A 27,865-nucleotide genomic window follows, 5' to 3' on the forward strand; every position below is an offset into this window, starting at 1 on the left:
GAGGAGCGCCAGATTCTCCTCCGTATAGACACACACAGAGGAGCGCCAGATTCTCCTCCGTATAGACACACACACACAGAGGAGCGCCAGATTCTCCTCCGTATAGACACACACAGAGGAGCGCCAGATTCTCCTCCGTATAGACACACACACAGCGGAGCGCCAGATTCTCCTCCGTATAGACACACACACAGCGGAGCGCCAGATTCTCCTCCGTATAGACACACACACAGCGGAGCGCCCGATTCTCCTCCGTATAGACACACACACAGAGGAGCGCCCGATTCTCCTCCGTATAGACACACACACAGAGGAGCGCCAGATTCTCCTCCGTATAGACACACACACAGCGGAGCGCCAGATTCTCCTCCGTATAGACACACACACAGCGGAGCGCCAGATTCTCCTCCGTATAGACACACACAGAGGAGAGCCAGATTCTCCTCCGTATAGACACACACAGAGGAGCGCCAGATTCTCCTCCGTATAGACACACACAGAGGAGCGCCAGATTCTCCTCCGTATAGACACACACAGAGGAGCGCCAGATTCTCCTCCGTATAGACACACACAGAGGAGCGCCAGATTCTCCTCCGTATAGACACACACAGAGGAGCGCCAGATTCTCCTCCGTATAGACACACACAGAGGAGCGCCAGATTCTCCTCCGTATAGACACACACAGAGGAGCGCCAGATTCTCCTCCGTATAGACACACACAGAGGAGCGCCAGATTCTCCTCCGTATAGACACACACAGAGGAGCGCCAGATTCTCCTCCGTATAGACACACACAGAGGAGCGCCAGATTCTCCTCCGTATAGACACACACAGAGGAGCGCCAGATTCTCCTCCGTATAGACACACACAATGGAGCGTGAGATTCTCCACAGTATATATACATAGAGGGGCGTGAGATTCTCCTCAGTACTCAAATCATTTCCCTAGATTATATGGTTTCTGATAAAAGAACTCTCATGTATCACATATTTTCGCAGTTTTTGATAAAGACAGATTCCAAGGGAGGCCGTATTAACATGAGATGTACAGCCTTCATGCCGATGTGACGAGCCTTTAGTTGGAAAAGAAAGGATAAAAAAAACAAACAAAAAGACAGTCTCTAAATAGTGATAGTAACCACTTTTATATCCTTGCTCCAAGTCAAAGGGTAGAAAACGGTTTCTAATAATTCAAGGAACATACTTACACAAGCTATCTTAAGAAGGTGCCAGATTTCTCTCTGCCGTTTGGCCTGCATCTGCATCAGCGAATTGTCCGCTTCTTTTATGTCATTTACAGTCATCTCAATTTGAGGCAGTAAATCAATAATTTTCTGTTTACGGCCTAAAAGTCGGCTAAAGAAACAAAATATATGAATCAAATAAAGAAAAGTGTGTAAAACATAACTGACTAGATTTACTGCTTTTAAGTGCTTTTTCAAGATTACACAGGGCAACGTTGGCATATAGTGTCTTACAGCAGTATTCAGCCCCTTTGGTGATGTTCCTGTTTATGTTGCATTACTTTAAAATGAATTTAAATTTAGTTTTTATGTAATGGACCTAACAAAATGGTCCAAGTTGTTATAGTGGAATAATAAAAGCACAAACAAAACAAAGAAAACTTGTGAGCATATGTATTCATCCCCTTGCTGTGAGACCTTTAACCCTTTCCAATCTAACATTGGATTTAGGGTTTCCTAAAAGGCTTTCTCTTTTTGTTGTTATACAATGGTGGCATCTGCTGTCTAAAGCCAGTGTGTGCGCGCCAGAGAGGCTCCGACAGCGGAGTGGCTGGCAACAGACGGTAAGAATACCGTGTCGGATGTCTTCTGACATTGGAGCTGTACAAGCTTCAATCAGAATATAGGAAGACTTCAGATAGTGGATTGGAAAGTGTTAAATAAGGCCTGGTTGAACCAATTAATGTCAGTTGAAGAACTGCATGTCAATATAAATACTCCTGTTCTAAAAGGCCCCTAAGGCTGCAACACCACTACTAGGCAATCAACATGAAGACTCTCCAAATAGGTCAGAGACAAAGTTGTATAGACGTAAACCATAACATATAAGATCTAGACAAGCTTGAACAGCGGGTGGTGGCAAACAGAATTGTATTTAACAAGGAGAAATGCAAGGTCCTACATCTGAAAAAAAAAGCACATACAGAATGGGAGGAATTAGGCTAAGCAGCAGTACATGTGAAAAAGACTTGAGTATACTAAAAGATCACAGACTGAACATGAGTCAACAGTGTGATGCAGCACAAAAAAGGCAAACACAATTCTGGGATGTATTTAGAGAAGCAGAGTCTAGATCACATGAGGCAATTATCTTAGGCTAATTTCACAAAGGCAAGTGTGATATCTGGCCATGAAACTTGGCCCGATATTGTGCTCACCAATTTGTGATGTTCCCGAAGATGCGAGGCGTTTTTTTCGTTAAAAACGCCTTGCATCACCTTAGGAAAGTAGTGATCCCTCGCTGCGGTTTATAGTGGAAGATTACAGAGTGTTTACCATGGTTTACAATGGGAAACCTCGCATCGTACTCGCATGCACCTCACACTTCGTGCAATGCTTTGTCGGCCCCATTGAAAACAATGGGAAAGGCGTTCCGATCGAATGCCCAAAGATAGGACATGCCACGATTTTTTTCAAGCATCACGATGTGGGTAAAAATATATTAAAATCACACGTGTAGGACCCCATGCAAAAGAATGGGGTTCATATTCATGCAAGACTTGTGCGTCTCACATTGAACAAATCTCACGCGATTTTCTCCGCTGTGTGAAAGTGGCCTTAGTCAGACCTTATCCGGAATACTGTGTCCAGTTCTGGGCACTGCAATTTAAAAAGGACATTGACAAACTGGAACAAGTTCAGAGAAGAGCTACCAGGATGGTGAGCGGTCTGCAAATCATGTCCAATGAGAAACAGTTAAAAGGATCTGGCAATATTTAGCTTGCAAAAAAAAAAAAAAAAGGCAGAGAGGAGAACTAATAACAGTCTAAAAAATATCTGAAGGGCTTTCAGAGTGCTGAGACATCAGCCCTATTCTCATCTGTACAAAAAAAAGACTAGAAGCAATGGGATGAAACGGGAGGAGACACAAATTAGGTATTAGACAAGGAGGTGGCCAGTTCTCCTTCAATGGAAGTCTTCAGAGGCTGGACACACATCTATCTTGGATGATTTAGTAATCCTGCACTGAGCAGGGGATTGGACCCGATGATCCTGGAGGTCCCTTCCAACTCTACCATTCTAGGACTTTAACACTACACTGACTGATAACACTTTACCAACTACACAAATATTGTGATCATACTACACTAATGACGATTACTATAATTTTTAATTCTTTGCACACAAGTCTCTCCTCAGATTTCTCTCTCTTCAACCACTGACGACACACTGTGGCGGTTGGAGAGAAAGAGTGTTGTAAATAGTGCAAACTCTGGCTGCTGCGCTGTGATTGGTCAGTCAGTGCTGACTGATCAATCACTATGATCACTAGGGCAGGACCACTGTGATTGGTCTCAGCGGCAGGTAGTGATAGGCTGGCTAACCATGTTAGCAGCCATCGCTACAACAGTGTTGCCGTGATTGCCACCGCAGCGCCACTTTAAACACAGGGCGAAGGTTTATGCCTTCTTACGCCAAGTTCTAGATGCCCAGAATATAAACTTATGTCTTGTGACTGCATCCGATTGTTCTTCAGGCTACAATTTATTATATGATTCTAAAAGTGACAAATATCACTTTTGTATGTTACTCACAGACATAAATACCTTAAATGTCCAAAAAGCTCCTTCAGAACTTTATCTTGACCCTGCACAGTTAGTACAATTGTTTTAACCATCTCTGTACTATCACTGTAGGCATTATCTGCAAGAAAGAATTAACAATTATTTTTTAAAAGGGGTTTCCTGGCACAATCACTGATCGCTCCGCCCATTGGACTGTTCAGCTCAGACTGAGCACAGATATAAATGAATACATACAAGTTCTACTGAATCTTTCCCCATAAAACTATATATTAGTCTGCTCAGCTCCCACTGCTATATAACATGATGCCTGCATTTTGGACAGCACGTTCCAGCTGACAGACTATCTTTAATACTTGCTGAAAGCACGGAATGTGATAATATAAGTATTAAGGCCCTTCTACACTGAACGATTATTGTTCAAAAAAGCATTTAAACGAGCGAAAATGAACAATAGTTGGTCAGGGTGAAAACACAGCCACCGACTGAACGATAAGCAAACAAATCATCATTTGTTTAAAGTTCATTTCATGCAGGTATAAGAATAATTGTTGGCACATTTGCTAATCAATCAGTTTAAAACACAGTGTCCAGCTGTTCTCATTTACTGGTACAAAGAACTAAACGATCCTGCTAAAACCCCCCCCCCCAAAAAAAAACAAAAAAAAAACAACAATCAACTATTTACCTTTGTGTCCAAATTGAGTGGCCGAACGAACAAGCAAACATCATTTGCTCGTTCGCTCAGATGAACGATATCGGTTCCTTGTGAAAGCACCTTTATGAATCGGGTGACCCTCCCTCTGCTGAGAGCCGTGTCACTTCGGTGGTCTCACTGGTTTCTGTTGCAACTTTCCTGCACATAATGGCTGCAGCCAATCACTGCCTTCATGGTGATGTTAGCTCAGTGAGAACATGACCACAGAGGGCAGAAATTGGATGCAGCGGTCACATTGGACATCACTGTAGGACAGACTGCTGCTGCTGGAGCAGACAGGGATTTATTTTGTTACTTTATTGCATTCCCTGCTTTCAACAAGTATTTTAAGGCTGCCTGTCCACGGGCGGGTTTTCATTGCGTTCCCCGTGGCGATAATCCGGCTGCGGGGAATGCAGTGAACGCTCTCATTGCAATTCTCTGCTCGCGGCCGGCAAATCGCAGCATGCTGTGATTTGCCGCGATTCTCCGCGGTCAGCCTATCTGTCAGATAAGCTGACAGCGGAAACCCGTCTGCCGGCTCCTGCTCCCGGGCGGCGGTTCCCGCGGCGGATCTCTGCCGTGGGATACTGCATCGCCCGTGGACAGGCAGCCTTAATGTCTCAGACAAACGCATTTTGCACTGTAAGCTGTGAGATACTGTACCTGGAGCACGTGGCTTCAATTGCTTGTATAATTCTATAGCCTTCTGTTCCCTAAATAAAGATATAGATAAGTTTTAGGTACCCTACGCAATGCTGTAATAAAAGCCCTGCACAGAACCAACTCCATATACCACTAGGAGTAATGTATATGATTGGTGTTTTATAGACACTCCAGGTTCCAATCAACTAATACAGTCATGAAATTCAACCTTCCTTCTATTTTATTTTATTTACTTTTTGCAGCCTTTTTCTGTTTAAGCAATATCCCCAGCTACATCCTCAATGCCCATCAAAAATATTACATGTGTGCAGACATCTTGAATGCAACCACTGGGCAGGCTCGCTTTTTAAGTCTAGCCTAAAAAAAAATAAATTAAAAATTAAATACTGAAAATCCCCAAACTTCTTGAAACTTGCAAGATACCACAGGTCCTAATTAGTAACTTTACCAAAGAGTCTTGAAACCAGCTGTTTGCAAAATGGCTAACAATGTAGCAGAGGGCAATCCATTTTTTTCTCTCTAAAAGTCCGGTCTCACACGAGCGGATTTGAATTGCGGATTCGAATTGCGGATTCTGCGAACACCATCCACGCATATGATACGCGGTAATGAGTGGGCATTGAAATGCATGGACTTTCGCAGGGTCGCTCACACTTGTAGGTAGTGATCGCGGATTCTGCAAGCAGAAGAAAAATCGCAGCATGCTTTATTACACCATGGATTCCGCAGTGTGGGCTCCATTTATCTCTAAGGATGCGTTCGTTCTGGAGTGTATACTCAATTAACTTTGCAAATGGAAGCGGATTCGTACGCACATTGCTAGGAGACCGGATACAAATGAAATTAAAAAAGCAGGAATTTGTGGGCAGACAATGCAAGACAGATTCTGGGGAGCAACACCCCCATCCAGACTGTCTGCAACCTCCGCTTATGCTTCTAGGCTCTTTTTAAGTGGTTTATATTATCTCTATAACAAGTACAAATCAGCCAAGCCAGGAGAGCAGCAGCCCATCCAGAAGGCTCTGAGAACATCTCACCACAACGACACAAGAAAATGTCGCCAGAGTGATAGAAGGCTGTTTCCAGGTGGTTGGGCAACTTTCTGATGTCATTCCCTGCTTGCGTTCGGTTTTCCGCGCAGATGATACGCTGTCCATCTGTGTGGAAAGCCGCACACATACACAATTTGTTTCCGCAATCATTCACATGTCTTCCGCTGCAGTTATCTGCATGCAGAACCCGACCTGCTCTTGTGAGCTGGGCCTAAGGAAGAGATGAATAAAACAATAATTTTGCAGTTCTGAATCTTACAAATGCTCCATCACATCCCCCTGTCTCCGAGCATAAGGACTCCGTTGCAGTTCAACAATTTCTGTGTGAAGGCCCATTATTTGGTCATCCAGAAAGGAAATTTCTCCAGCCTATGTGTACACAAGACAACATATGAGACACATAACAACCTATACGTTTTCTGATGAAAGCAGATTAATAAAACATATATTCCAAAGCATAAGCAAAATAAATAGAGTAGGTGGGGTGAAATGTAAGGTCAAGTTGACATACTGTTCTACAGTTTTCTGGTCTTTCTAATACAAAACCACCATGGGAAGAGGACATGAACTAAAGTCCATGCCGCCCCTCTCCCTGCGATCCACTACAGTTATATAGTGGCAGACAGAAGAAGGATCTATATGGCTCCTTCTTTCCCTGCAGTTGGTCAGCACATCCTCCACTGCCTCTTCTCCCCCTACCTGGATGAAGTGAAGGCAGGCTGAACTTGCACAATCTCAGGCTAGATCACAAGAGTCTGGACTAAAACAAAAACAAATTGCGAATCTAGCCGCAATCTAGCCTAAGGTAGAGCTGGTATACACACAGTAGCGGTGAGAGCTGCAGAAACACACAGCTTCCACTTCACATGCTTGGCTTCAAATCAACACCATGATTAAAGCTGTAGCTGCAATACAGCCCGAGATAGAGCCATTAGTAGCAAGACATATCTCATGTTTCCTTGGCTACTGACGTGTCTTCCCAAAGGATGTATGAGATATGTTCTTGACAAGAAATGGGTTAAGGGTGAATATTCTCTTCCATTATAAATAGTGTGCATATTGAAAATGGGTTTTCTTTAGAAAAAAAGCAAGGTACCTTTGCACAGCCCACTGCTCGATCTTCCATCTCTTTCCAGGCTCTCAACATCTTTTCAGATGCTGAAAGACAAAATTAAATTCACCATATTGTAGAACTGCACAAATAGTAATTGTAAAATCTAACATAAAAACCCATTGGTTATGTCAGCATTTAGTGCATTTTAGAGTAGACATTAGAAATTATCAAATGGTATGGCATAGCACAAGATTCACTGTGCACAATTACTACACATCTAACAAGTTAACTTCCTATCAGTTGAGATTGATGATGTTCGTACACACCCCTATTGTTAGGCCTTAGCATGAAAATATTAAAAAAGATTCTAAAACGTATATAGCATCACAGGCATGGACACAGTTCGAGGCCTATGCTTTAGGGTGTCTCCACACAGGCATTTGCGTTTTGGGCCGAGTGAAAAACGCAGTGATAGGGCAAATGTCTGTCTGCGTTGTAAAGTACGTTGTCGTGCCTTTTTTCCGTTCAAAATATTTTTATTCGCATATTTTTACTGGCATTAACATACATTTGTCATTTGCTTATGGATTTGAATTGACTTGCAGTATCACAGACAAAGGAAAATCAATTCTTTACATTACAAGACTTTGGCTATGCGTCTTTTCTTTTCCTTCCTTCCTAATCAGGCAGTTGAATACTACCCTAACTTATCAAAACTTAAACTGTAACGAAAACATAATTGACGGACAGGGTGGTATGGGATAGGTGGGGGGGGGGGGGGGGGAGGTGAGGGGTTAGGCTTAGGGAGCTGGAGGTGGTGGATCTCTGGAGCACGATTTGAGGTGGTAGAGCCCACCCCCGGAAGAGCCACTCAACTTCCGGGAGCTTTCTGGAGTCTACCAATGTCTTCTACGGACGGCCCGTAGCTACCCAGACCTTAAATCGTTCAGAGGACCTGAATGTGGTCCACGTCTGCCAGGTATGGTAGAATCCTTCCTGAGTTTCGCCCTCAGCTCGTCGAAGCGCATGAGGTAGTTTATTTCTTCTACCCACATCCCTCGAGGGGGGGGGGGGGGGGGTCGTGGTTTTCCAGAGTCTGGGGATGACCCTTCTGGTTGCGAGTATGAAGAATCTAAGGACACTGTGTTTAATACTTTTGATAGTTCCTGGGAGGACTGAGAGGAGGGCCATCTCCTGCGTGAGTCTGAGATGTGACTTACAGATATGATTATATAGGTCAATAGTTTCCTTCCACAAGTCAGACACTTCCGGGCAACTCCACCAAATGTGGGACATGCTCCCTATGTCAGCGTTACATCTCCAACAAGTTGGTGGTGTCTGGGGGAAAATTTTATGTAGGTGGTCGGGAGTTTTGTACCATCTAGACAAAATTTGGAAATTTAACTCTTGTGCTTTACCAGCAGAGGACATTTTGTGACATAGTGTCCAGGCTCTCTCCCAGTCCTCTCTTGGTAGGCTGTGACCTAGTTCCTTTTCCCAGGCCTCTATGTATGCAGGGTTTTGGTCCTCTGTCTCTCGATTCAGCATCAGTCTGTATATGGATGAAATCATGTGCCTCTGTATGTTTGACGACATGGCCATTTGCTCAAAGGGCGTTAGCGCGCCCGTTAGGTTCACCCGGGGAGCCAGGGACCCCACAAACCCCCTCAGCTGAAAATATTGTAGCCAATAGCCGGGACGGGATCCTCTCTCATCTATGAGCTCAGTAAACGGTTTTAAATTCCTATTGGACATTACGTCTCTAATTCTTGGTATTGGCGACGTGTGTAAGCCTAGTATGGATGTGCCCTCTAGCGTTGTCTTGAATTGTGGATTTGTTATGAGAGGGGTTAGGGGGCCAGGGACTGAAACCATTCCTTTTTTTTGCCCGAACTCTGTCCAAGTCTTGTGTAACTGACCTACAAACGGGGAGATGTTGGGGATCTCTTTTATGAGTTTAGGTGGGATCCATGCTGCTCCTCGTAGGGTTCCCGGGACCAGTACATGTTCTGCAGCAACCCAGAGCTTATGACTGTTGTCTTTAATTAGGTCTAGCACACAGTTTGAGAGACAGGCTTTATGATAGAGGGTGAAGTTAGGCAAGCTCTGGCCCCCTTTTTCCTTTTGTCTGGTGAGGAGTGAGAAGCGCATTCGTGGCTTCCTTCCTCTCCAAACGAACGCTGTAATGAGGGTTCGAAGCCGTTTTAGGTAGTAGTTTGGGAGTTTCACCGGGACCGCCTGACATATGTAGAGGAATTTCGGTAGCGAGTCCATTTTAAATTACGTTGACCCTGCCATTCCAGGACAAGAACAATGAGTTCCATTTGTTAAGGTCCTTTTCAAGTTCTGACAGGAATGGGAGGAAGTTGAGTTTAAAGATCTGTGTGGTGTCTGCCGGGAGTTGAATGCCCAAGTATTTTATTGAGGACCGTTTCCATTTGAATGGGAATTGTGCCTCTAGTTGTGAAACCTCGGTCTGCGGCAACGTTACGTTCAGGATCTCTGATTTTTGGGTGTTTACTTTGTAGTTGCTAACTCCGCCGACACGTTTAAACTCTTGTTGACGTGCCTTTTTTCACCCAAATCGAACATATGATGCTTCATATGGAAACATAGGTGCATAAAAAGGCAAAAAAGGCCGAAAGATAGAACATGACGCAATTTTTTGCTATCACAGCATCGCAACAGAGACCACATCGCACATGTAATTGAAACCATTGAAAGACATTGGTTTCATAAATCTGCTTTTTTACATACTCTCCCATATAGCAAAAAACGCAGTATTTTAGCATCCATGTGGAGGCACCATTAAATAGGGAAATGTTATTTATTCTCCCTGTATATTCAGCTCAGGACTCATCTACAGTTTACAAAAGAAACAAAGCCTTTCCTTAAAAGTTCACAGTTGTTTCAACAGACTCTGCATAAATCAATATAGTATAGGTGATTTTAAGGGTCCTTTTATACTAAGCAATTTGTTCCAGTAGACAAGTGGTGATTCAGAAGATCAATGCTCATCTACAAAGCCTTTTCCCAGGCCGAGTCAGACCCTATTATGGGCTGAACAATTGTTCACCCCCACATCGTTTCATAAAAGATGTGGACAAGAGGAAGGAAAGGGGTGGAGCAAACCCGATGTATTAGAGGGTCTGGTCTTGGGATTGTTCCCTGGATTGGCTTCCCATGCCTCCTGGATCCACCTGCGCTTTTGGGTCAATAGTCTCTAGACCCAAGAGTGATGTCTTACCCAGCCTAACTGATGAAGGGGCCTACCCCGAAACGTGAATCTGCTGGTTTTAATTGTTATAATAGAAGAGAAGTTGCATAATTTTATTCCATTGTCTGCAGAGATTTAATGGAGAGCAGTGCCTAAATACCAGTATTATCTCTCCACTCACATAAAAGATGTGATCACCTGACAAACGAGCATTTCCTTATTGGTCTATGTAAAGGCTATTAAGAAACTTTGTAATATATCTCAAAACAGAGAAAAATGCCTCTCTCTCTCCCATTATCAGGTTCCCCCAAACTGTTCACTCACTGTGCAAAACCGCTAAAATTTATCTTTGTCAACAGTAGATAGACTGAAAGGTCTTTTACACAGCCCAATTACTGGGCATGAACGATCACTCAAACTTTCATTTGCCTGAACATTGGGCAGTGTAAAAACGGGCCAACAATCAGCCAATAAACAAACACTTTTAGTTGGCCGACTGTGGCTTTTAGCAAAGAAATGCTTGCCCCTCAGCTACATGTTTGCTGTGTGAACAGGGAGATGTGCAGCCAACCAATCATACCTGTATGGGGACGAACGATCACATTAAGGATCACATGTCTCCATACAATCATCTGCTGTGTGTGAGCAGCATAGGACAAGCGCTGATCGCCATGCTTTGTTGATTAGCGGTCATTACAACTGGCCAATTCTCTGTCCGTGTAAAAGGACCTTAACAGCTCAATAGCCAATGAGATAACAAGCTACACTCAGACATGCTGCCCACAGAAATCTATGGAGAGGCGGTTGGGGAGGAGGAGGAGGGCGAGAAAGTGGAGGCCAGCAGGAAAAAAGCAAAGAGATCCAGAGAGACTGCTGCAGCCATGGACTCATTCACACAGCCATATGAGTACATCACAGCCCCTACACTCTGCCAGCAGAGATCGCGAGTGGGCTGTAATAGGCACTGCGTATGCTCGGGATTATGATGTCACGGACATGCAGTGTGACTTTTTTTTTTTTTTTTTTTTTTTAAATCCCCCACTCTTTGCAGAGCGGGGCTCCGTATTAAACACTGTCCTGTCGCAGGCATTGTGAAGGGGCAGCATTTCAAAACGCAGCCCTTCAAGTGCTCCGTACAAAACATAGAGAAATAGAGCCTGCTGCGATTTATTTCTTCTGCGTTTTATACGAATGTCACCTTGCAGTTCCAATGTAGGTGTGAATGGAAGAATGAAAATCCATAGACTTTCATTGCCTCCATTTACCACATTACGAACGGGAAATATGCGTGCGTAATACATGGTGACAATACGCCCGTGTGAATAAGCCCCATTAGTGAGTTTTCTCTCTCATGCCAAATAATTTGCATCAATACTGTTTAGGACTTCTCTATTATGTCCTACGTGGTGCTGCTGTGTGAAAAAAAGAACAGAATCTGCTGGTTTCGCCTTCTAGTAACGTAGTAGGTAAGGCTGAAAAAATAAAAAAAGCAGACATATGTCCTTCCAGTTCAGACCATTTTCTTACAATTTTGATCATATGAAAGCAAAAATAAAAAAACGCAATGAGATAGGAGCCAATTTTCTTCATTTTTGGGGAAAAAAATTGCTTCACAACTCCAAGTCTGACAATCAGGATAATCCCTGGATTACGACCCTATGTTGTGTATGGGAGACATCATAGCAGCTAGTCTACACCCACCAGCTCCAGGACAACTGAGAATTAGAATTACACCGTGTAGAGCATGTGGAGGAGGGTGATGCCATATACAAGTCATAATGGTCAGAAATTAGGGTTATTTCTTATGTACACAAAAACGACAGCACATTTTAGGGCCATCTTCTTAAAGCAGGTTTCCCAGCTGAAGCATGTATGTTATAGTCATTGAATATGTGTGACACAACAGGTTACATAACTCACAGATTCCATAAGCCATTTGATCGCTGTAGCGTTCCAGGTCAATTTCAATGCTTTTTTTAAAGAACTGCAGCTTGGCTTCCAATTGCTGAGAGGCGGACACCATTGTATTCTTCATCTTTGTTAGGTTGGTATTGTACCGTAGTAAACTTAGCCTAAAGGAAAACAAAAAACAAAAATAAAAAACAGACATGTACTTTTAATATAGTAAGCACCTTAAAGAGTACCAGACTACTTTAATTGTACTTACATTGCTGCTCTTTGGCCTTGAAAAAGACGGCTGTAGTCCTCCTTCAAGCCAGATACATAATGGACAGCTTCAGCCCACACCTTACGAAGCTGCAGTATGGGAAGCTGAGCTTTGCTATCTTGCACTATGTTAAATTAAGAAAAGGATACCTTATAAACTAAAAGACACACACAGATCTCCTAAAGAAGGAGTGGAAAAATCCGGTACTCTTTAAAAGGGGGCAGCCGTCCACTACCTTACTGACCAGAGTGTGTGAAAACATCACAGAAGCAATTCCTTTTATATTACAGTTTCTACAAAGTTGGCGCTTCATAATGAAATGCACCGCTGTTAGACCTCCACCCATCTGCAAGTTATCCCCTTTCCTGTGGATAGCTTTAAGACATACACACATCCTCTCCTTCCTTCACCTGGATGGAGTCTTCTTAGGTCCAGCGCTAGGCGCTGTCAATGTGTCATGTGGGTGATCCCCACACTCACTCTCAATGAGTGACATTGAACTGTCTTTTGAATTCTGATGTCATCCAATAATCCACTACTGAAAGGAGGCGATTAAAAAAAATAGTCCTGCACCCAGCCACTTATTTTATCCTGTGACAAGTCCTCTTTAAATAAGATATCCCTCAGAATCCTAGTAAAATGGTTTCTGCTTTCCTTGCAGCAGAGTTTAGATCTTGTGAGACTTGAGACTGACCACTGCTGGATGTGGAGCAGACTTCAGGCAAATTCAGCTAATAAATCATTAAATTGGTAAAACATTTTTTTCCCAATTTTTACTAATTACATATACTTAAAAAAAATGTTACATTTTACTGCTATTATGCCACAACGTTTGAAGAAAAACACAAAAAGCAGTTATCTGTCCTGAGGATGTGCTACAGTACCGCACTTACCAATATAATTTACACATTCTGATAGGTGCCTTGGCTGAAAGGGTCCTTCATAAGCAGTTTTACTTTTGTCAAACAAATATACCATGTAGCTGTCCCAGCCTCGCTATGTACACAAAAAGAAGAAAAGAGTTAGTATTTAATTAAAAAACTGTTTTCATAGATGTAAGGAGAAGAATTTTACCACCTACAAATGTGAGCAGCTCTGCTGTTCGGTGGGCGTCTCGCAGGGCTTAAGGCACAACACCAGGACCTACAACGCTTACATTCATACAGCCTTACAGACATTGGCTCAATCAATTTTCCAGAAAATAAGACATTGTGGTGAAACAAATAAAACAAGGTTGCCTTGGAAGTTACAGGAAAAGATCAATAAAGTGGCTGATGTTTGTGTACCCCTAAAAGCAACAGGAAATGTATTCTGTGGCAATTACTACAATGCCCTATGTTATTATAGGACATGAGCATTCTAGCCAACACTAACATCTAGAAGCAATTTTTGAGGGTAATGGAAGAGAAGAAAACGACACTGCTGTCTCTTATAAGTTGCATCTAGAAAGCTGGTTTCACATTACACTTACTGTATTTTTCGCTTTACAAGATACGCCTTTCCCCCCAAATTGGGGGGGCAAAAAATAAAAGTTAGTGCATCCTATAAAAGCTAATGTAGTGAAATCCAGACCCGGCCAGCCGCTGTGTGAAAAGAATTGCGCGTCCTTATCTTAATCACACAGCTGCCGGCCAGGACCGCATCCATAGCAGGGCGGAGAAGAGCTGATTGGTGGGGTGTGGGGAGCAGCAGCAGTTCCCTGCAGAACTCACCAATCAGCTGTTTGTAGGGGCAGCTCTCCTCCCCTGCTATGAAACTGGCGGATGTGTGATAAGGATCACATGTCTGCTCCATAGCAGGGAGGAGGGTCGCCTGCACCAACAGCTGATTAGTGAGCACTGGCGAGAACTGCTGCTGCTCCCTTGCCTCCACCAATTAGATGTAACGTAGGGGTGGCTCACCATCCCTGCTATTGAGTCGGCAGCTGTGTTATAAGGATCGCAGGTCCGTGCAAGTGGTTCTTCTCCCCTGCTATGGAGCTAACAGCTGATTAGGGAACACTGACAAGAACTGCTGCTGCTCCCCCACCAATCAGCTGTACGTACAGGTGGTTCACCTTTCCTCCTTATCACACAACTGCCGGCTCCATAGCAAGTGAGGAGAGCCGCCTGTAGATACACCGATTGGTGCCTAATTGTGCTGAAATGTATACCTCACCCATAATGAGATGTGACATGCAGGGTTCCTGAAAAGTTGGGTGACAACTAATGGAAGCATCATTACATTGTTAATCAGCTCTTGTGCCAGCTGTAGTGTTATGCAAGCATTTATACCAGATACATCGCTATAACTAGTTAAACATGGCACTCAGAGCTCTTGGAAAGCTGGGTGACAAAAATAAGGCCACCATTACATTTACACACTGCTTTCCCTGGATCCTGCATGACAGGTTGCTGAGTGTTATATACATCATTCCAAGGTGGTATTACTGCTCTGTATCCCTCCTGTAATACCTCCCTCACTGCCGGGTCTGAGTTTAAAATATAATTTTTCCTATTTTTCTCCTCTAAAACCTATACAGCGAAAAATATGGTATGTAAATCCAGTGCTGGTTCCAGACGTCTCAGAGAAAAGTGCATGGGGACACAAACTTGAATAGCCCCTTTGGGGGGGAATATGTAAGACCTCTTCAGTCTCCTTCCCAGTCAGTCTTTTACACTGGATAGAAAAGCACTTTTCTGAAGACAAAAAACTATTTGTGATGGAGACATATGTCGCTAATATTCAACCCTACAGTGCTGCTCAGATTTTGACTCCCAAGCATGAGAAGTTACAAGCGCCATTGGCTTCAGATAGTCATGTGAAACCAGCCTAATTGAAGTGGTAGCCTTCTAAAAAAAAAAATTAAAAAAAAAATTTATAATTATATATATATATATATATATATATATATATATATATATATATATATATATATATATATATATATATATATATATATATATATATAATGTTCAGAGAATTGCCTAGATGACAGAAACCATCTAACAGAACATTAAACATTACAAAGTTAAAAAAAAAAAAAAGTTGATCTTAAAATAGGAAATGTATTTTTCTTCCTACCACTCCATCTATCACACACTGGGAAGCAGGCTTCCTGGGATCAAGAGATACCCCCATCTCAAGCAGCAATTCTTGGTTGCATGTGGTTATTCGAGTCTCCCGCTCAATGAGAGACTGTAAGGAGTGCAGACTTTCATCTGGTTGCAGGAGTGAGGACAAAATCTTGGCAGATGTCATGTTCAAAATGTGGACAATCTGCAAAAGGAGTAAAATGGATGAGCCATCCAATACACACTTCTCACACACGTTTAGAACTGGAAGCAAGCACCTACCTTTAGATTTAATATATGGTCCATCAGCACAAAACACTGTGGTCGGCCACTGCTATCCACACCTCCACCTCGTTGTTGAGGGTCCCAGTTCAGAACCAACTGTAACCACGTCTCCAACTGATCTACCATGATGCTACATAAGAAAGGACAGAAGTGTTTAGGAGTTCAAAAGGGTCTGGATGCCTTTGAGCAATACATAACTACATGCTCTAGTTACTAGATTACTTCAGAAGGGTCGGTGATCCGGGATTACGCCGACTGTCAGATTTGGGAAAAATATTTTTTCTCCTAAAATGATAGGATACCTCATAGGGGTATTTTGCCTTCCTCTAGACCAACAGTGCAGGATAATAAGCTGAACTGGATGGACGGGGCTCTTTTTTCCAGTTTTACAAACTATGCTGCCATGTATGTAGATTCAACCTGTTTGTAACTTAAAGGTCGCCATACAGCTTCCATGCTTAAGTATTCCCCCTAACGAGCGCTTTGTCATTTCAGTAGTTTCACTAGCAGCCATCATTTCCAATTAGTTTTTCCATGTAGTTTTTCTTGCTTTGTTGTATGGCTACTTTTCACACAGTACTGCATGAAAATGAAAAGATGTGTTGGACTGCGCTGTGGGGGACGTATGGAATAGATGATCTAATCCCAATTCTGTGACACTGACTTACTTCACTGGGGCGGGGGCTTGTAACAAAACCTGACCCCTCACTCTAAGTTTACCTTCTCCCTGTGGTCCGTGTATCGGTCCAACACAATGGCAGGTAAATCCACGGAAATTTATTAGACACAGTCTCAGCTACATAAACACAGTAGAGGTGCATAGGTAAAAGGTAACAGGTTTTGGGGGCTGCCACAAAAAAGGAAAAAAAAAAAAACTCCTCAGTGAATTACCATATATACTTGAGTATTAGCCGACCCGAGTATAAGCAGAGTCAATAAGTTTTACCACAAAAAAAAAACTTGTAAAAAAACTTATTGACTCGAGTATAAGCCTAGCTATACTCGAGTATATACTGGGTAAAGAAAAAATGCAATACTCACCTCGCAGCGGGCGTCTGTAACCCTGGCGCAATGGTCTCCTGGGCGGTGCGGCAAGCTGCTTGAGACTTCTACCCGCTGTCATCTCCCTGCTCGGCTTTGAATTTCCCTGCCGGTCAGCGCTGTGTAGGTAAGCGCTGTGATAGGATCAAGCGCCAGCCAGTCACAGCTGGCGCTCGATATACCAATCACAGCCATTCAGTGATGTCATCCCCTGAATGGCTGTGAATGATCGAGCGCCGGCTGTGATTGGCAGGCACGTGATCCAATCACAGCGCTTACCTACACAGCGCTGACAGTGGGGGAATTCAAAGCCGAGCAGGGAGATGACAGCGGGGAAAATTCTCAAGCAGCTTGCTGCACCACCGGGAGATCATCAGGGAACCTGCATACACACTAACAATAAGGATTATATCCTGAAAGGGTGGAATTCTGCTGTGGATCGGTGTCAAGATCTGCACCAAAAAAAAAAAAAAAAGGGTTTTGGATTTTAGTGTGGATCTGGACCAAAACCTGCCACGTGTGAATGTACCTGTAAAGGGCTGCAATAAGACCCCTGTCATACTTCTAAGGCTTTTCCAAAAAGTTTTACTTTTTTGTGCAGATTTCAGATTTGTGCAGAAAAATACAGGAGCAATTGGAGCAATCTACATTACTTACAGAAGCCCCGTCATGTCAACATTACTTAGCTTTCTAATCGCTGTCTCGCTATCACAACCTTTCTTTTGTGTATAGTTACCCCCAGTAGAAGCTCTTCTTAGATTCAGCTGCTGGTTTGGTGAACAAGTCAAGAGGGCAGTCCCCACTGTTAATCAAATGTGACGTCACCCATTGACAGTGAGCGGTCAGGACCGCCCTCTTGACTTATTCACAGTGCTGGGAGCTGAATCTAAGAAGAGTTTGTAAGGGGGAAGGAGGGAAAACATGGCATTTGGGGGAACTATAAAACACCAGAAAAGACAGACATTGTTGCCATCAGCAGGGTAGTGGCTGCAGAGCTATGCAGCTAGCCTCTGATAGGAGGACATGATCGATCTCCGTAAAGGTATATCGGCCCTTGGAACATTCTCATGAAATATCTGCTGAGCTGTTATACTATATAGCCCCCAAAATACTGTGCCATTTATAAAATAAGTACTATGAAAGAACACAGCTTTCTTCTAGTTCTCATCTCCTCACCATAACTGATGTTAGCTGTATACAGGTATATATAGTGGCAGTCAATCATTGGTGAGAGGGATGGAAAAGTACTGTGCTCATGCTTACAAAAATGCATGCATACAGGGTTCCTGCGCTCAGCTTACTGCATTTGCAAAATTAAAGGGGTTGTCCCGAGCCAAACCCGCAAAATTTTAAATCTGCACATTCCCCCAGTCACCCCCCGGCATAAAGCAGCCCTTTAAACCGTTTAAAAACCGCTTCCTACTTACTGTTGAGATGAAATAATAACTTATAAAGTTCAGCAGCTAAGATGGCGCCTGTGTTGTCCCGTCCCACGGTGCATCGCGCTTCCAGGAGGCCTTCATGCGGTCCAGCAGCAGCGGCGTTCTGGCTCCGCCCCCTTGCACGCGTCATCGCGTAGCTCCGCCCCGTCACATGTGCAGATTCCAGCCAATCAGGAGGCTGGAATCGGCACGTGTGACGGGGGCGGAGCTACGCGATGATGCGTACAAGGGGGCGGAGCCAGAATGCCGGCTCGTGCCGGAGCGAAGAGATGGCAGAAGACCCTTCTGCGCAAGCGCGTCTAATCAGGAGATTAGACGCTGAAATTAGACGGCACCATGGAGACGGGGACGCTAGCAACGGAGCAGGTAAGTGAATAACTTCTGTATGGCTCATAATTAATGCACGATGTATATTACAAAGTGCATTAATATGGCCATACAGAAGTATATAACCCCACTTGCTTTCACGGGACAACCCCTTTAATCTCTCTTTGTCTCATTTTTTTGTGTACATATAATGCATTGTATGACTTTTATTACATGGTTATGGAAGTGAGAAAGGAAAAAAAGGAAAAAAAACCCTCAATATGTCCTTTTTTCAGGATTACATGTAATTCATGCAATGAATTTTTTTTTTTTCCGCATGTTGGTACGATTCATTTTTTCACTTTTGCACAATAAACCCTCCCCCTTTCTTTTTTTAAAGACATGATTGCAGCAGTGCTGAAAAAAAAATAAAGGTCCAATTTTTAAAAATTATTTTTCAATTGACAGAGCTCTGTGTCCATTGCATTATTGCTAGCGATCATATGCCCTGGTAGCCCAAGAAGCCGGGCAATGGTGTCTGGTTGCCACAGCAACCCATTGGCCCTCTGCGATGACGTCATACACGGGGTTAACAGCAAGGATTGGTGCTCTCACTGATCCCTGCTGATGCAGCGGGAGGCCAGCTGTGAGTCACAGATGGCATAGACTCAGATTCTGCGCCCCTGCCATTCACAGGATGCAATTTTATGTCCTATTGCCTTAAGTTGCAGGCAGACAGGAAGTAAACTTTTTGTAGCCCCCTTACTTCTATTTGGACCTGAAATAGTTAATTTGACTGTCTTCAGGAAGCTGTGATTTGCATATACTGAATCAAACATCTACAAACACCCAGCAAATGAAATTCTGCTTCTTTCTGGGTGCTTGACACAAAAAGGCAGCAGAATGATCTGATTGTGGGGAAAGGTGTAGGCCACTTTTGGCAAGAAAGCTGCAATCTGGCCTGATAATGACTAGCCTCCAAATTCTGTGTAAAGGGGTTGGAATTAATTACAATGGCCTGGAGCCACCCACCCTCCTGGCAGATATTAGGGCCACTAAAATAACCATTTAAAGGGTCTGTTTACACCAAACGATTATCGTGTGAACAAGCTAATGATTTCAGAGTTCACCGGGGCAGCCTGTTTATACAGACAGATACATTGTTGACTCGTTCACACGAGAAACTGTTCACATTCGCTGTTTAAGTGACTGAGAAGGACTATACAAGTGCTGTTTAAACTGAACGATTAATGAATGAGCCAACAATGATTTCTATGCTGCATAAAGTAAGCGATGAACATAAAGCGAATGATTTATCATTCGTCGTTGGCTAGACATTAGTTAATTAGTTAATTTGCGCTGGTTTGAATGATAATTATTCGGTGTAAAAGTGTCTTAACTGTAGGAGACGTAATAGATGAAGACTTGATTGGCTCGAATGAGTGCTTTGCGAGATTGTACAAGACAAGCTTTAGATCCCAAGGTGGAGCCGTTACGGAGGAGTCTAGACCTCAGAAACGCTGCAATAAATCCAATAAAACCCAATTATCAAAAGGTAATCCACCAGCTTTTAATCAAACGTAGACCCCCCAAGGTAGACACCTAAAGCATTACAGTACCAGAGCCAGGCCCCTCTAACCCCTTCTCAAACTTCAGAATCTCATGAGGAATATTCTTAAACTAAGGCTTCATTAGCATGGGAGCCCACAGCGGAATCAGACCCTGCCACGGCGTCTTCTACTTACCCGTCCGGGTCTTCATTTTTTGCAAATGTGTGCGGAAGTCCTGGCTGGCACTCCGCAGCACATGCGCAGTGGAGCTTTTTTTAAACTCCTGCTTTCCTGCAGAATCCGTAGCCTGTCAATGGAAGCTGTCCATGCGGGAGCTGCACTAAAATTGGGCATGCTGCAATTTGTTTTCCGGACCATCGTCATGCTTTATTTCATTTTGAGGATCTTCCACCCATGGACATTAGGCCGAAGGCGGATTATTTTTAAACCAGCACATGCATAAAGGCGCCAAAAAGTGTTTTGCCAATTAGGAATGACACAATGACAATGAAAATAGCTTGAACCTCATAACTTGCTTTTTAAATGTGACAGTATTTTCAATGTAACTAATAACATACTTGCACAAATTATTGGGCTGTGGTAAGTGTGTGCTGAATCTAATTTCCCCCGACATCTCTTCATAAGCATAAATGTGTTTAGGGTCTTTCTTCTTGATCTTTTCATGCCTGCAAAATAAGAATCAGTTTCATATAGAAAAGGTATTATAAAACAGTACATTTAAATAAAGAAAATCTATGAAACACATGAGTCTTAAAAAAGTTACAGAGAGATTATACTTTTAGGGCAGGCTCACACGTAGCCGTGTGGAGCTGCGATCACCGCAAATGTGATAGCTTATGCCTGTACATCATATCTCACACACGCTGGCCTGCAGTGGCTTCCTGCCCCCCCCCTTGTTCTCTCCTAGCAATATGTGGATAAATGCCACACATATGCAATTGCGTGTGTGCAGCATTTTCATATGCATTCATAGAGAAGAATAGGGCTCTATCACGCATCATACATGGTAAATATAGAACATGACGTGTTGTTTTTTTTAAGTGTGTATTATACGAAATGAATATACACAAGTGTGGACCAATGAAAGTCAATGTACAATTATTGACTGCATTAACCAAGTATTATGCAGGTGAAATACGCACTTAAGTTACGTGAGCCTGCCCTTAGAGAAATTCTACCAATATAACAACCCCATTTTGAAAAAAGTTGGAACGTAGTGTAAAATGTAAAGAAATAAACAATGCCGTGATTTGGAAATCTCATTTCTCGTCTGTTATCATTGGGGGACACAGCAAAGACCTTGGGTATAGCTTCTGCCACTAGGAGGCGACACTAAGCATAAAAAAGTGTTAACTCCTCCCACTAGCTATACCCCTCCTGCAAGCAGCTAGATCAGTTTTTAGCTTAGTGTCTAGGAGGTAGGACTGTCTCTCCTGCTGAGACTATTTTTTCTTTCTTTTGCATTTTTTCCATTTTTTTCCCGGAAGGCCAGGGCATAACGGGGAGGCAGGACTCTCCCAGTTAACCCACCGAGGGCGGCGAACAGAGGTGATAAGTAGCCCTCTGTTGTCTGCCGGGCCCCCTCTGAAGAAAAGGAGGCACACTCGGCCACCAAACTGAATGTGACCCGCCAGCCATAGAGCCCCCCTTATTTATGGTCCGGCATCCACTGCCCGACCAAAGGCAGGCGATGATGGGAAGAAGCTCTGCTGGAGCCGGGAGCCACCCTACCTCAGGAAGGGAGGTAAGTATGTGGGTTTGTTTTGTTAGTCCGCCGCCGAGCGGACCGTAATGCCTATGTGTTTTTGCATCGGCTGTCTGCGGCGCGGTTTTTTGCATTGGCTGCGGCGCGGTTTTGTTGTGGTGTTGCCGGCGGGTTATGAATTTGATGTGCAGACTTCCACTCGTCAGCAGCTTATCCTGCCGACTCACAGTCACAGCAAGGTTATATGCTCAGGCCAATTTGCGGCTTGTATACTCTGACAGCGAGTGCCTCATCAGAGGCTCCTTGTCAGGATTTCTTCCCCCAGAGGGTGGATCGGGCCTTTTACTTAGGCCCCTTTAAGCTCCGTCTGAGCATGTTGGATGCGTAGTAATCCATTAACGCGGGTCGCAGTTGAAGGGCAGGTTGCTCCTTACACACGCGGCTTGTTATATTTTCCCGCCCCCTTGGGTACTGCTCTAGAACGTCCCAAGGTCTTTGCTGTGTCCCCCAATGATAACAGACGAGAAAACTAGATTTTGTAAGAACTTACCGTAAAATCTCCTTCTCGTCTTGTTCATTGGGGGACACAGCACCCACCCAGTCTGCTATTAGGACTGTAACGTATACTCCTTGTTTGGAGGATCCTTGGTGTGGTCGCACACGGTGCTGGAATGAGTTACAGTTCGTGAGTATGGTTGTTATCTATTATTGTTGTATCCTACTGGCTGCTCCTACTGCTTGCATACAAACTGATCTAGCATGCTGCTTGCAGGAGGGGTATAGCTAGTGGGAGGAGTTAACACTTTTATGCTTAGTGTCGCCTCCTAGTGGCAGAAGCTATACCCAAGGTCTTTGCTGTGTCCCCCAATGAACAAGACGAGAAAGAGATTTTACGGTAAGTTCTTACAAAATCTAGTTATAACCATTTTTTATTCACAACAGAACATATCTGAGGGGAGAGGGAGACATTTTTCCATTTAATTTTAAAAACATAAATCATTTGGAAATTGATAGCAGCAACACATCTCACAAAAGATGGGGTGGGTAATAAAAGACTGGAAAAGTAAGCTTGAGAACCAATTAGAACCATCGCTTTCTGGAGGCGGGATTTATGAATCCTGTAACCAGGAAGCAATATTCTGTGGGCGGATGAGGACTGCAGGGAGCCTGCTGGAGCTCCGGACAGCAACGGGATGGACGTGGACCGAGCCTGCTAGGTAAGCATGCTAGAGCTTATTTTCGGGGTAGGCTTATATTTCAAACCTCCCCAGAAAAAAAAAATCTGGGTAGGGCTTATTTTCAGGGACATGAGTTCGCAGCACCCGGTCCCGCAGCTCTGATTATATGGAGTTGTACTAGAGCCTATTGCACGGGCAGCTTACACATCCTGAAAGTCACTATCAGTGCTGAGCAGTATATAGAGGTTGTAGAACAACATATACTTCCATCCAGACAACATCACTATCAGAGAAAGCCTTGTATATTTCAGCAAGACAATGCTAAACTACATACTGCATCCATCACAACAGCATGGCTTCATAGAAAAACAGTCCAGGGGTGAACCGGCCGCCTGCAGGCCAGACCTTTCAGCAGTGAAAAACATCTGGTGTGTTATGAATCAAAAAATCCAGCAAAGATGACCCATGACTGATGAGCAGCAAGAATCCTACATCAGACAAGAATGGGACAACATTCCTCTCCCAAAACTCCAGCAGTTGGTCTCCTTACTTCCCAGACTGCTGTAAAAAGAAGAGGGGACACTACACAATGGTAGACTCGGTCCCGACTCAAATTTTGTTGAGATGTGTTCCTGCTGTCAAGTTCTAAATTAGGTAATTTTTTAAAATGAAATGGAAAAAGGTCTCCCCTCCCCCCTCTGATATGTTCTATTGTGAATAAAATATGGTCACAGATTTCTAAATCATTGCATTCTTTTTTCTTTACATTTATTTACATTTTACACAGCATCTCAGCTTTTTTGGAATTTGGGTAGTAGGTAAAAGTTTAAGAAAGTGTAAGATAGTGGCAGCTACTCACCAGGTAAAAGGTTGCATGTTATGTAGGAATGGTCTGAAGCCAGCTATGCATTCAAAAATCATGGTACCAAAACTCCAGTAATCTACAGTCACAGTGTAAGGCTTGTTTTCAAAAAGTTCAGGAGCCTTAGAAGGGAACAAACAAGATATGTACAAGTCTTCAAACTAAATGGTTAACTGAAAAAAAAGTTTCTTAATTTCCTTATAAAGTCTTAAATATATTGTACAATTTATTATTGCAGTTATGGCAATGGCAATGATAGATTATATATAATAAAAAAAAAATTTGAAGGTGGAGGGAGGAGAAAAAAAAAAAAAAAGAGCACCACCCAAATGCACAGGCTTTTAAAAACCTTTTTTTGGGATTAAAAATGAAGGAAAAGTACAGAAAGGTGTGTATAAAAGGGAGCATTGTTGGCTTGAACAGGAGTTCAGAAAATAGAGCTTCCAAATTGCAGTAAGTAATATATAGTATATACCAGATATTGTAGAGTTCCTACAAAAGAAGTGCAGAGGCTTCCCTGATCTAGGTCCTTGGCATATCCTAGATCTATTATTTTGTGTGCAATCTAGAAAATATAAAATAAGGGTTAAAAAGACTCCATATCATAATTTCCACATAGATAACACATGAAGCTCTAGTTTACAAGTAGTGCCGCCTCCTTTTACAGCAGTTTCATTTACCTTTCCATTACAGTCTTGCAGCACAATATTTTCTGGTTTCAAGTCTCTGTGTATGATACGATTCTCATGCAGATACTGTATTCCAGAACCTAAGCAGAAATCAATAGAATGATTGTTACAATAAACTTACTTAACCCTTTAACGACCACCCATACATCTTTTGACGGCTGCCAATAAGGGGCTTTGAGGTGCAGCTCCGTCAAAAAAGGGTGCTGCATTAGAAGTCCAGTGCGGGTCTCCGGGAAAAGCGGGTGCTCGGCTATTAGAGCAAGTGCCTGGCTGCCATCCAAAAGCAGGAACCGAAGGTTTGTAAAAGGTAGACAAAGGAAGGGGGGTCCCGATGGGTTTTTATGGCACCCGCAGGCTTGACTATATCCTCTGGGTCTGCCATATACTGAAGTATAGTAGTGTATTAGAAGAATAAAAATAAAAAAAAGATGTAGATATTCAAGTCCCCTAGTGGGACCAAACTAAAGTATATAAAAAAAATGAACAGACAAACCCCCACACTTTCCCCTTTAGGCCCCCCACAAGAAGTCGTTTTTGTACAGCATTTAACGCTGCCTGTTCAGCGTCCTCAATGCTGTGCTGTGACAGTGATGCTTGTTCTATCTTTGGCCGTTTTCAGCCCTACGTTACCTGTTGAAATGAATGGGCAGTGGCTTCAGCATTGTTGAAAACATGGCACAACTTGGTACCACATTTTTAGCAGCGATAAACGCAAGCGCTAGCTGCACTACCTTAAAAAAAAAAACTCAGCTGCCGTCGCCGGGGTCCCTGCCGCTGTTATCTGGAGCTCTGGGCACTTGTCAAGCCAGCAAGGCATCTATTGCTAGTGACTGGGATTGCAATCCTGGCCTCCCAGTGAGGGATCGCTCTGATCAAGAGCACAGGCTCCGCCAATCAGAGCCAGCGCTGGCTGTGACTGGCTGAGTCTGCTGACACTCAGAAGGCTCAGTGAATCAGAGCAATCTCTTGCTGGAGACGGGGTCTTCAAACCCTGTCACTAGCAAAGATCCTCTGTAAGCGATGACAAGTGTTGGGAGCTCCAGAGAGCAGCGGCAGGGACCTGGACAGCACCAGCTAGGCAAGTATTTTTTTTTGTTTTCAGCATCCTTTGTTCCGTTTTCAAGTGTGCTGAAAATGCAGCCAAAACATTGTCAAAAATGCATGACAACACTGCTGAAACCGCAGTAAACGCAGCATTGAAAATCACTGCGTTTCTGCAAACAACTGTGTGAGGGAGGCCTTACTATATAAAAAAACAAATATAGAAAAATATACATGTGGTATCTCTGCGTTCGCAATGATACCGAGAAAATAAGTTAGTATGTTAATAACCTGAACAATGCACGCCATGAGAACAAGAACAAGCAAAAAAAACTGCCAAAAATAGCTATTTTTGAAAAAAATAAAAAATATATTGCTCTTGGAATGAGGTGACACAAAAGCAAATCATAAAAAAACAAACAAACAAAAAAAAACTACAAGAAAAACAACACCTTTATACAACTTGGTGTCGCTGGAATCGTGCTGACCCAGAGAAGAATGTTATCACATTATTTTGCACATTGAATGCTGCAAAAATGAGATCAAAAGCACAAAAATGACAGAATTTCTTTTTTTCCCACCCAAAACCGTAAAAAAAAAAAAAAAAAAAAAAAAAAAAAAAAAAGAATAAAATAAAAGTTATACAGTACATTATTATATACCCCAAAATGAGGTCATTAGACAACCCTTCCCGCAAAAAACATGCCCTCATATAGCCATGTCGACCGAAAAATAAAACGTTTTCAGGCTCCTGGAACGTGACGATGAAAAATAAAAACCCTGAAAAATTAGTTGGTAAGTAAAGCACAGACTTAGTCACTAAGGGGTTTAAAACATGTAATGCAAGGAGGAAAACAAACAAGAAATGAACTGTGAAAATAAAGTCTTCTATTTGGGACATACAATACAGCAAGAGCAGGCATTGGACCCACAGCTGGAGCCTGCTAAGGAGGATACATACCAATATCACTTAATATATTCAGCACTTGACTTTCCTTCAAACCACAGCAGTTTTCTGGCTTGTTCAATAACTAAAGTGAAAATAAGAAAAGACCTACTATTACATAAAAAAAGTTTCTTTTTTTTAATTCAAAAGACATTTGGGTGATTAAGACTTTAATCTATTTTAAAGATTCAGGCTACTTTTAAAAGAAAAATAAACTTTTCAACTGCGGCCTATCTCCTATTCAGTTCAAGTCAGCTTCTATATAAAATTCGTATTCAGTTATCCAGTACAGAGGAGCCACTTCAGTGTGCATCTGCAGCCTTCTACAGCTTCAGGGCACAGTTCAGGAGATAAGAGTGTTTTATTTGGCATGGTTTTTATACCTGAAATCAGTTCATTTCTGCACAGTTCTATCTTTTTCTCTCTGACTGGGAGCCAGCACACTGAACCAATACCCCCCTCATAAGAAGCTCTAGTTCAGGTTCACTCCACAGTGGAGCCATAGAAATAAAAGAACAGTGAACTGAAGTGATTACAGCGATATACGCAATGTCTAATAAAACAATCTTGATTTCTGAACTGTGAGCTGAAGTCGTAGAATGCTGCAGACATGTAGTATGGCTAGAGCTCCGTACCCACTGGCTGAATACAGATTTTCCCCGAACAGCCCAGCCCAAGAGATTGGAATCCACTAAAGGTTTTCTATTTTCTATTAAAAACAGACAGACTATTATTAAACTATAGATTTTTTTTGAGAAATCCAACACAGTATTACAGGCCTTTGTTGTAAAGAACAAAAACTAATACAAATTAATGAGCCGACAGCTGAATTAATCTAGCGGATTTTGTCCGTATTTCACATACTTTACGCAGGTCTCCACCAGAACAGTACTCCATTGCCAAGTGTGGCACTGAATTCACCATAGTGTCCATCTCAGGTGGCACCTCGCAAGCCTTGACAACATTAGGATGATTCAATCTGCAAAAACAAAAGAAAAATCAGGTAAGAAAGTGAAAAAGACAAGAACAAAGGAAAGAGAAAGACTAGCTACAGCAGGCAATAAGACAACCGTGCTCGGTAGCTAAATGACCCCTTTGCTTAATCTAATTTTTATTGGTTTTCATTGCC

The 27,865-nt window shown here is 42.9% G+C and overlaps 1 protein-coding gene across 1 annotated transcript in view; it reads right to left on the minus strand.

Moving 5' to 3' along the window:
- CHUK (component of inhibitor of nuclear factor kappa B kinase complex) overlaps positions 1–27,865 on the minus strand; it is a 54,754-nt gene that overhangs the window by 9,435 nt on the left and 17,454 nt on the right. The window contains exons 3-18 of the mRNA XM_066600397.1: positions 27,601–27,715; positions 26,752–26,821; positions 24,741–24,829; positions 24,536–24,625; positions 24,058–24,182; positions 20,873–20,980; positions 15,953–16,085; positions 15,681–15,875; positions 13,511–13,613; positions 12,618–12,741; positions 12,371–12,522; positions 7,276–7,337; positions 6,439–6,548; positions 5,128–5,177; positions 3,789–3,885; positions 1,207–1,354 (exon numbers count right to left, since the gene is read on the minus strand). Coding sequence (XP_066456494.1) covers positions 1,207–1,354; positions 3,789–3,885; positions 5,128–5,177; positions 6,439–6,548; positions 7,276–7,337; positions 12,371–12,522; positions 12,618–12,741; positions 13,511–13,613; positions 15,681–15,875; positions 15,953–16,085; positions 20,873–20,980; positions 24,058–24,182; positions 24,536–24,625; positions 24,741–24,829; positions 26,752–26,821; positions 27,601–27,715 — 1,771 coding nt within the window. The remainder of the gene's footprint in view (positions 1–1,206; positions 1,355–3,788; positions 3,886–5,127; positions 5,178–6,438; positions 6,549–7,275; positions 7,338–12,370; positions 12,523–12,617; positions 12,742–13,510; positions 13,614–15,680; positions 15,876–15,952; positions 16,086–20,872; positions 20,981–24,057; positions 24,183–24,535; positions 24,626–24,740; positions 24,830–26,751; positions 26,822–27,600; positions 27,716–27,865) is intronic.

The sequence above is a fragment of the Eleutherodactylus coqui genome, chromosome 4, assembly GCF_035609145.1.
Source record: "Eleutherodactylus coqui strain aEleCoq1 chromosome 4, aEleCoq1.hap1, whole genome shotgun sequence".
NCBI classification, from domain to species: Eukaryota; Metazoa; Chordata; class Amphibia; order Anura; family Eleutherodactylidae; genus Eleutherodactylus; species Eleutherodactylus coqui.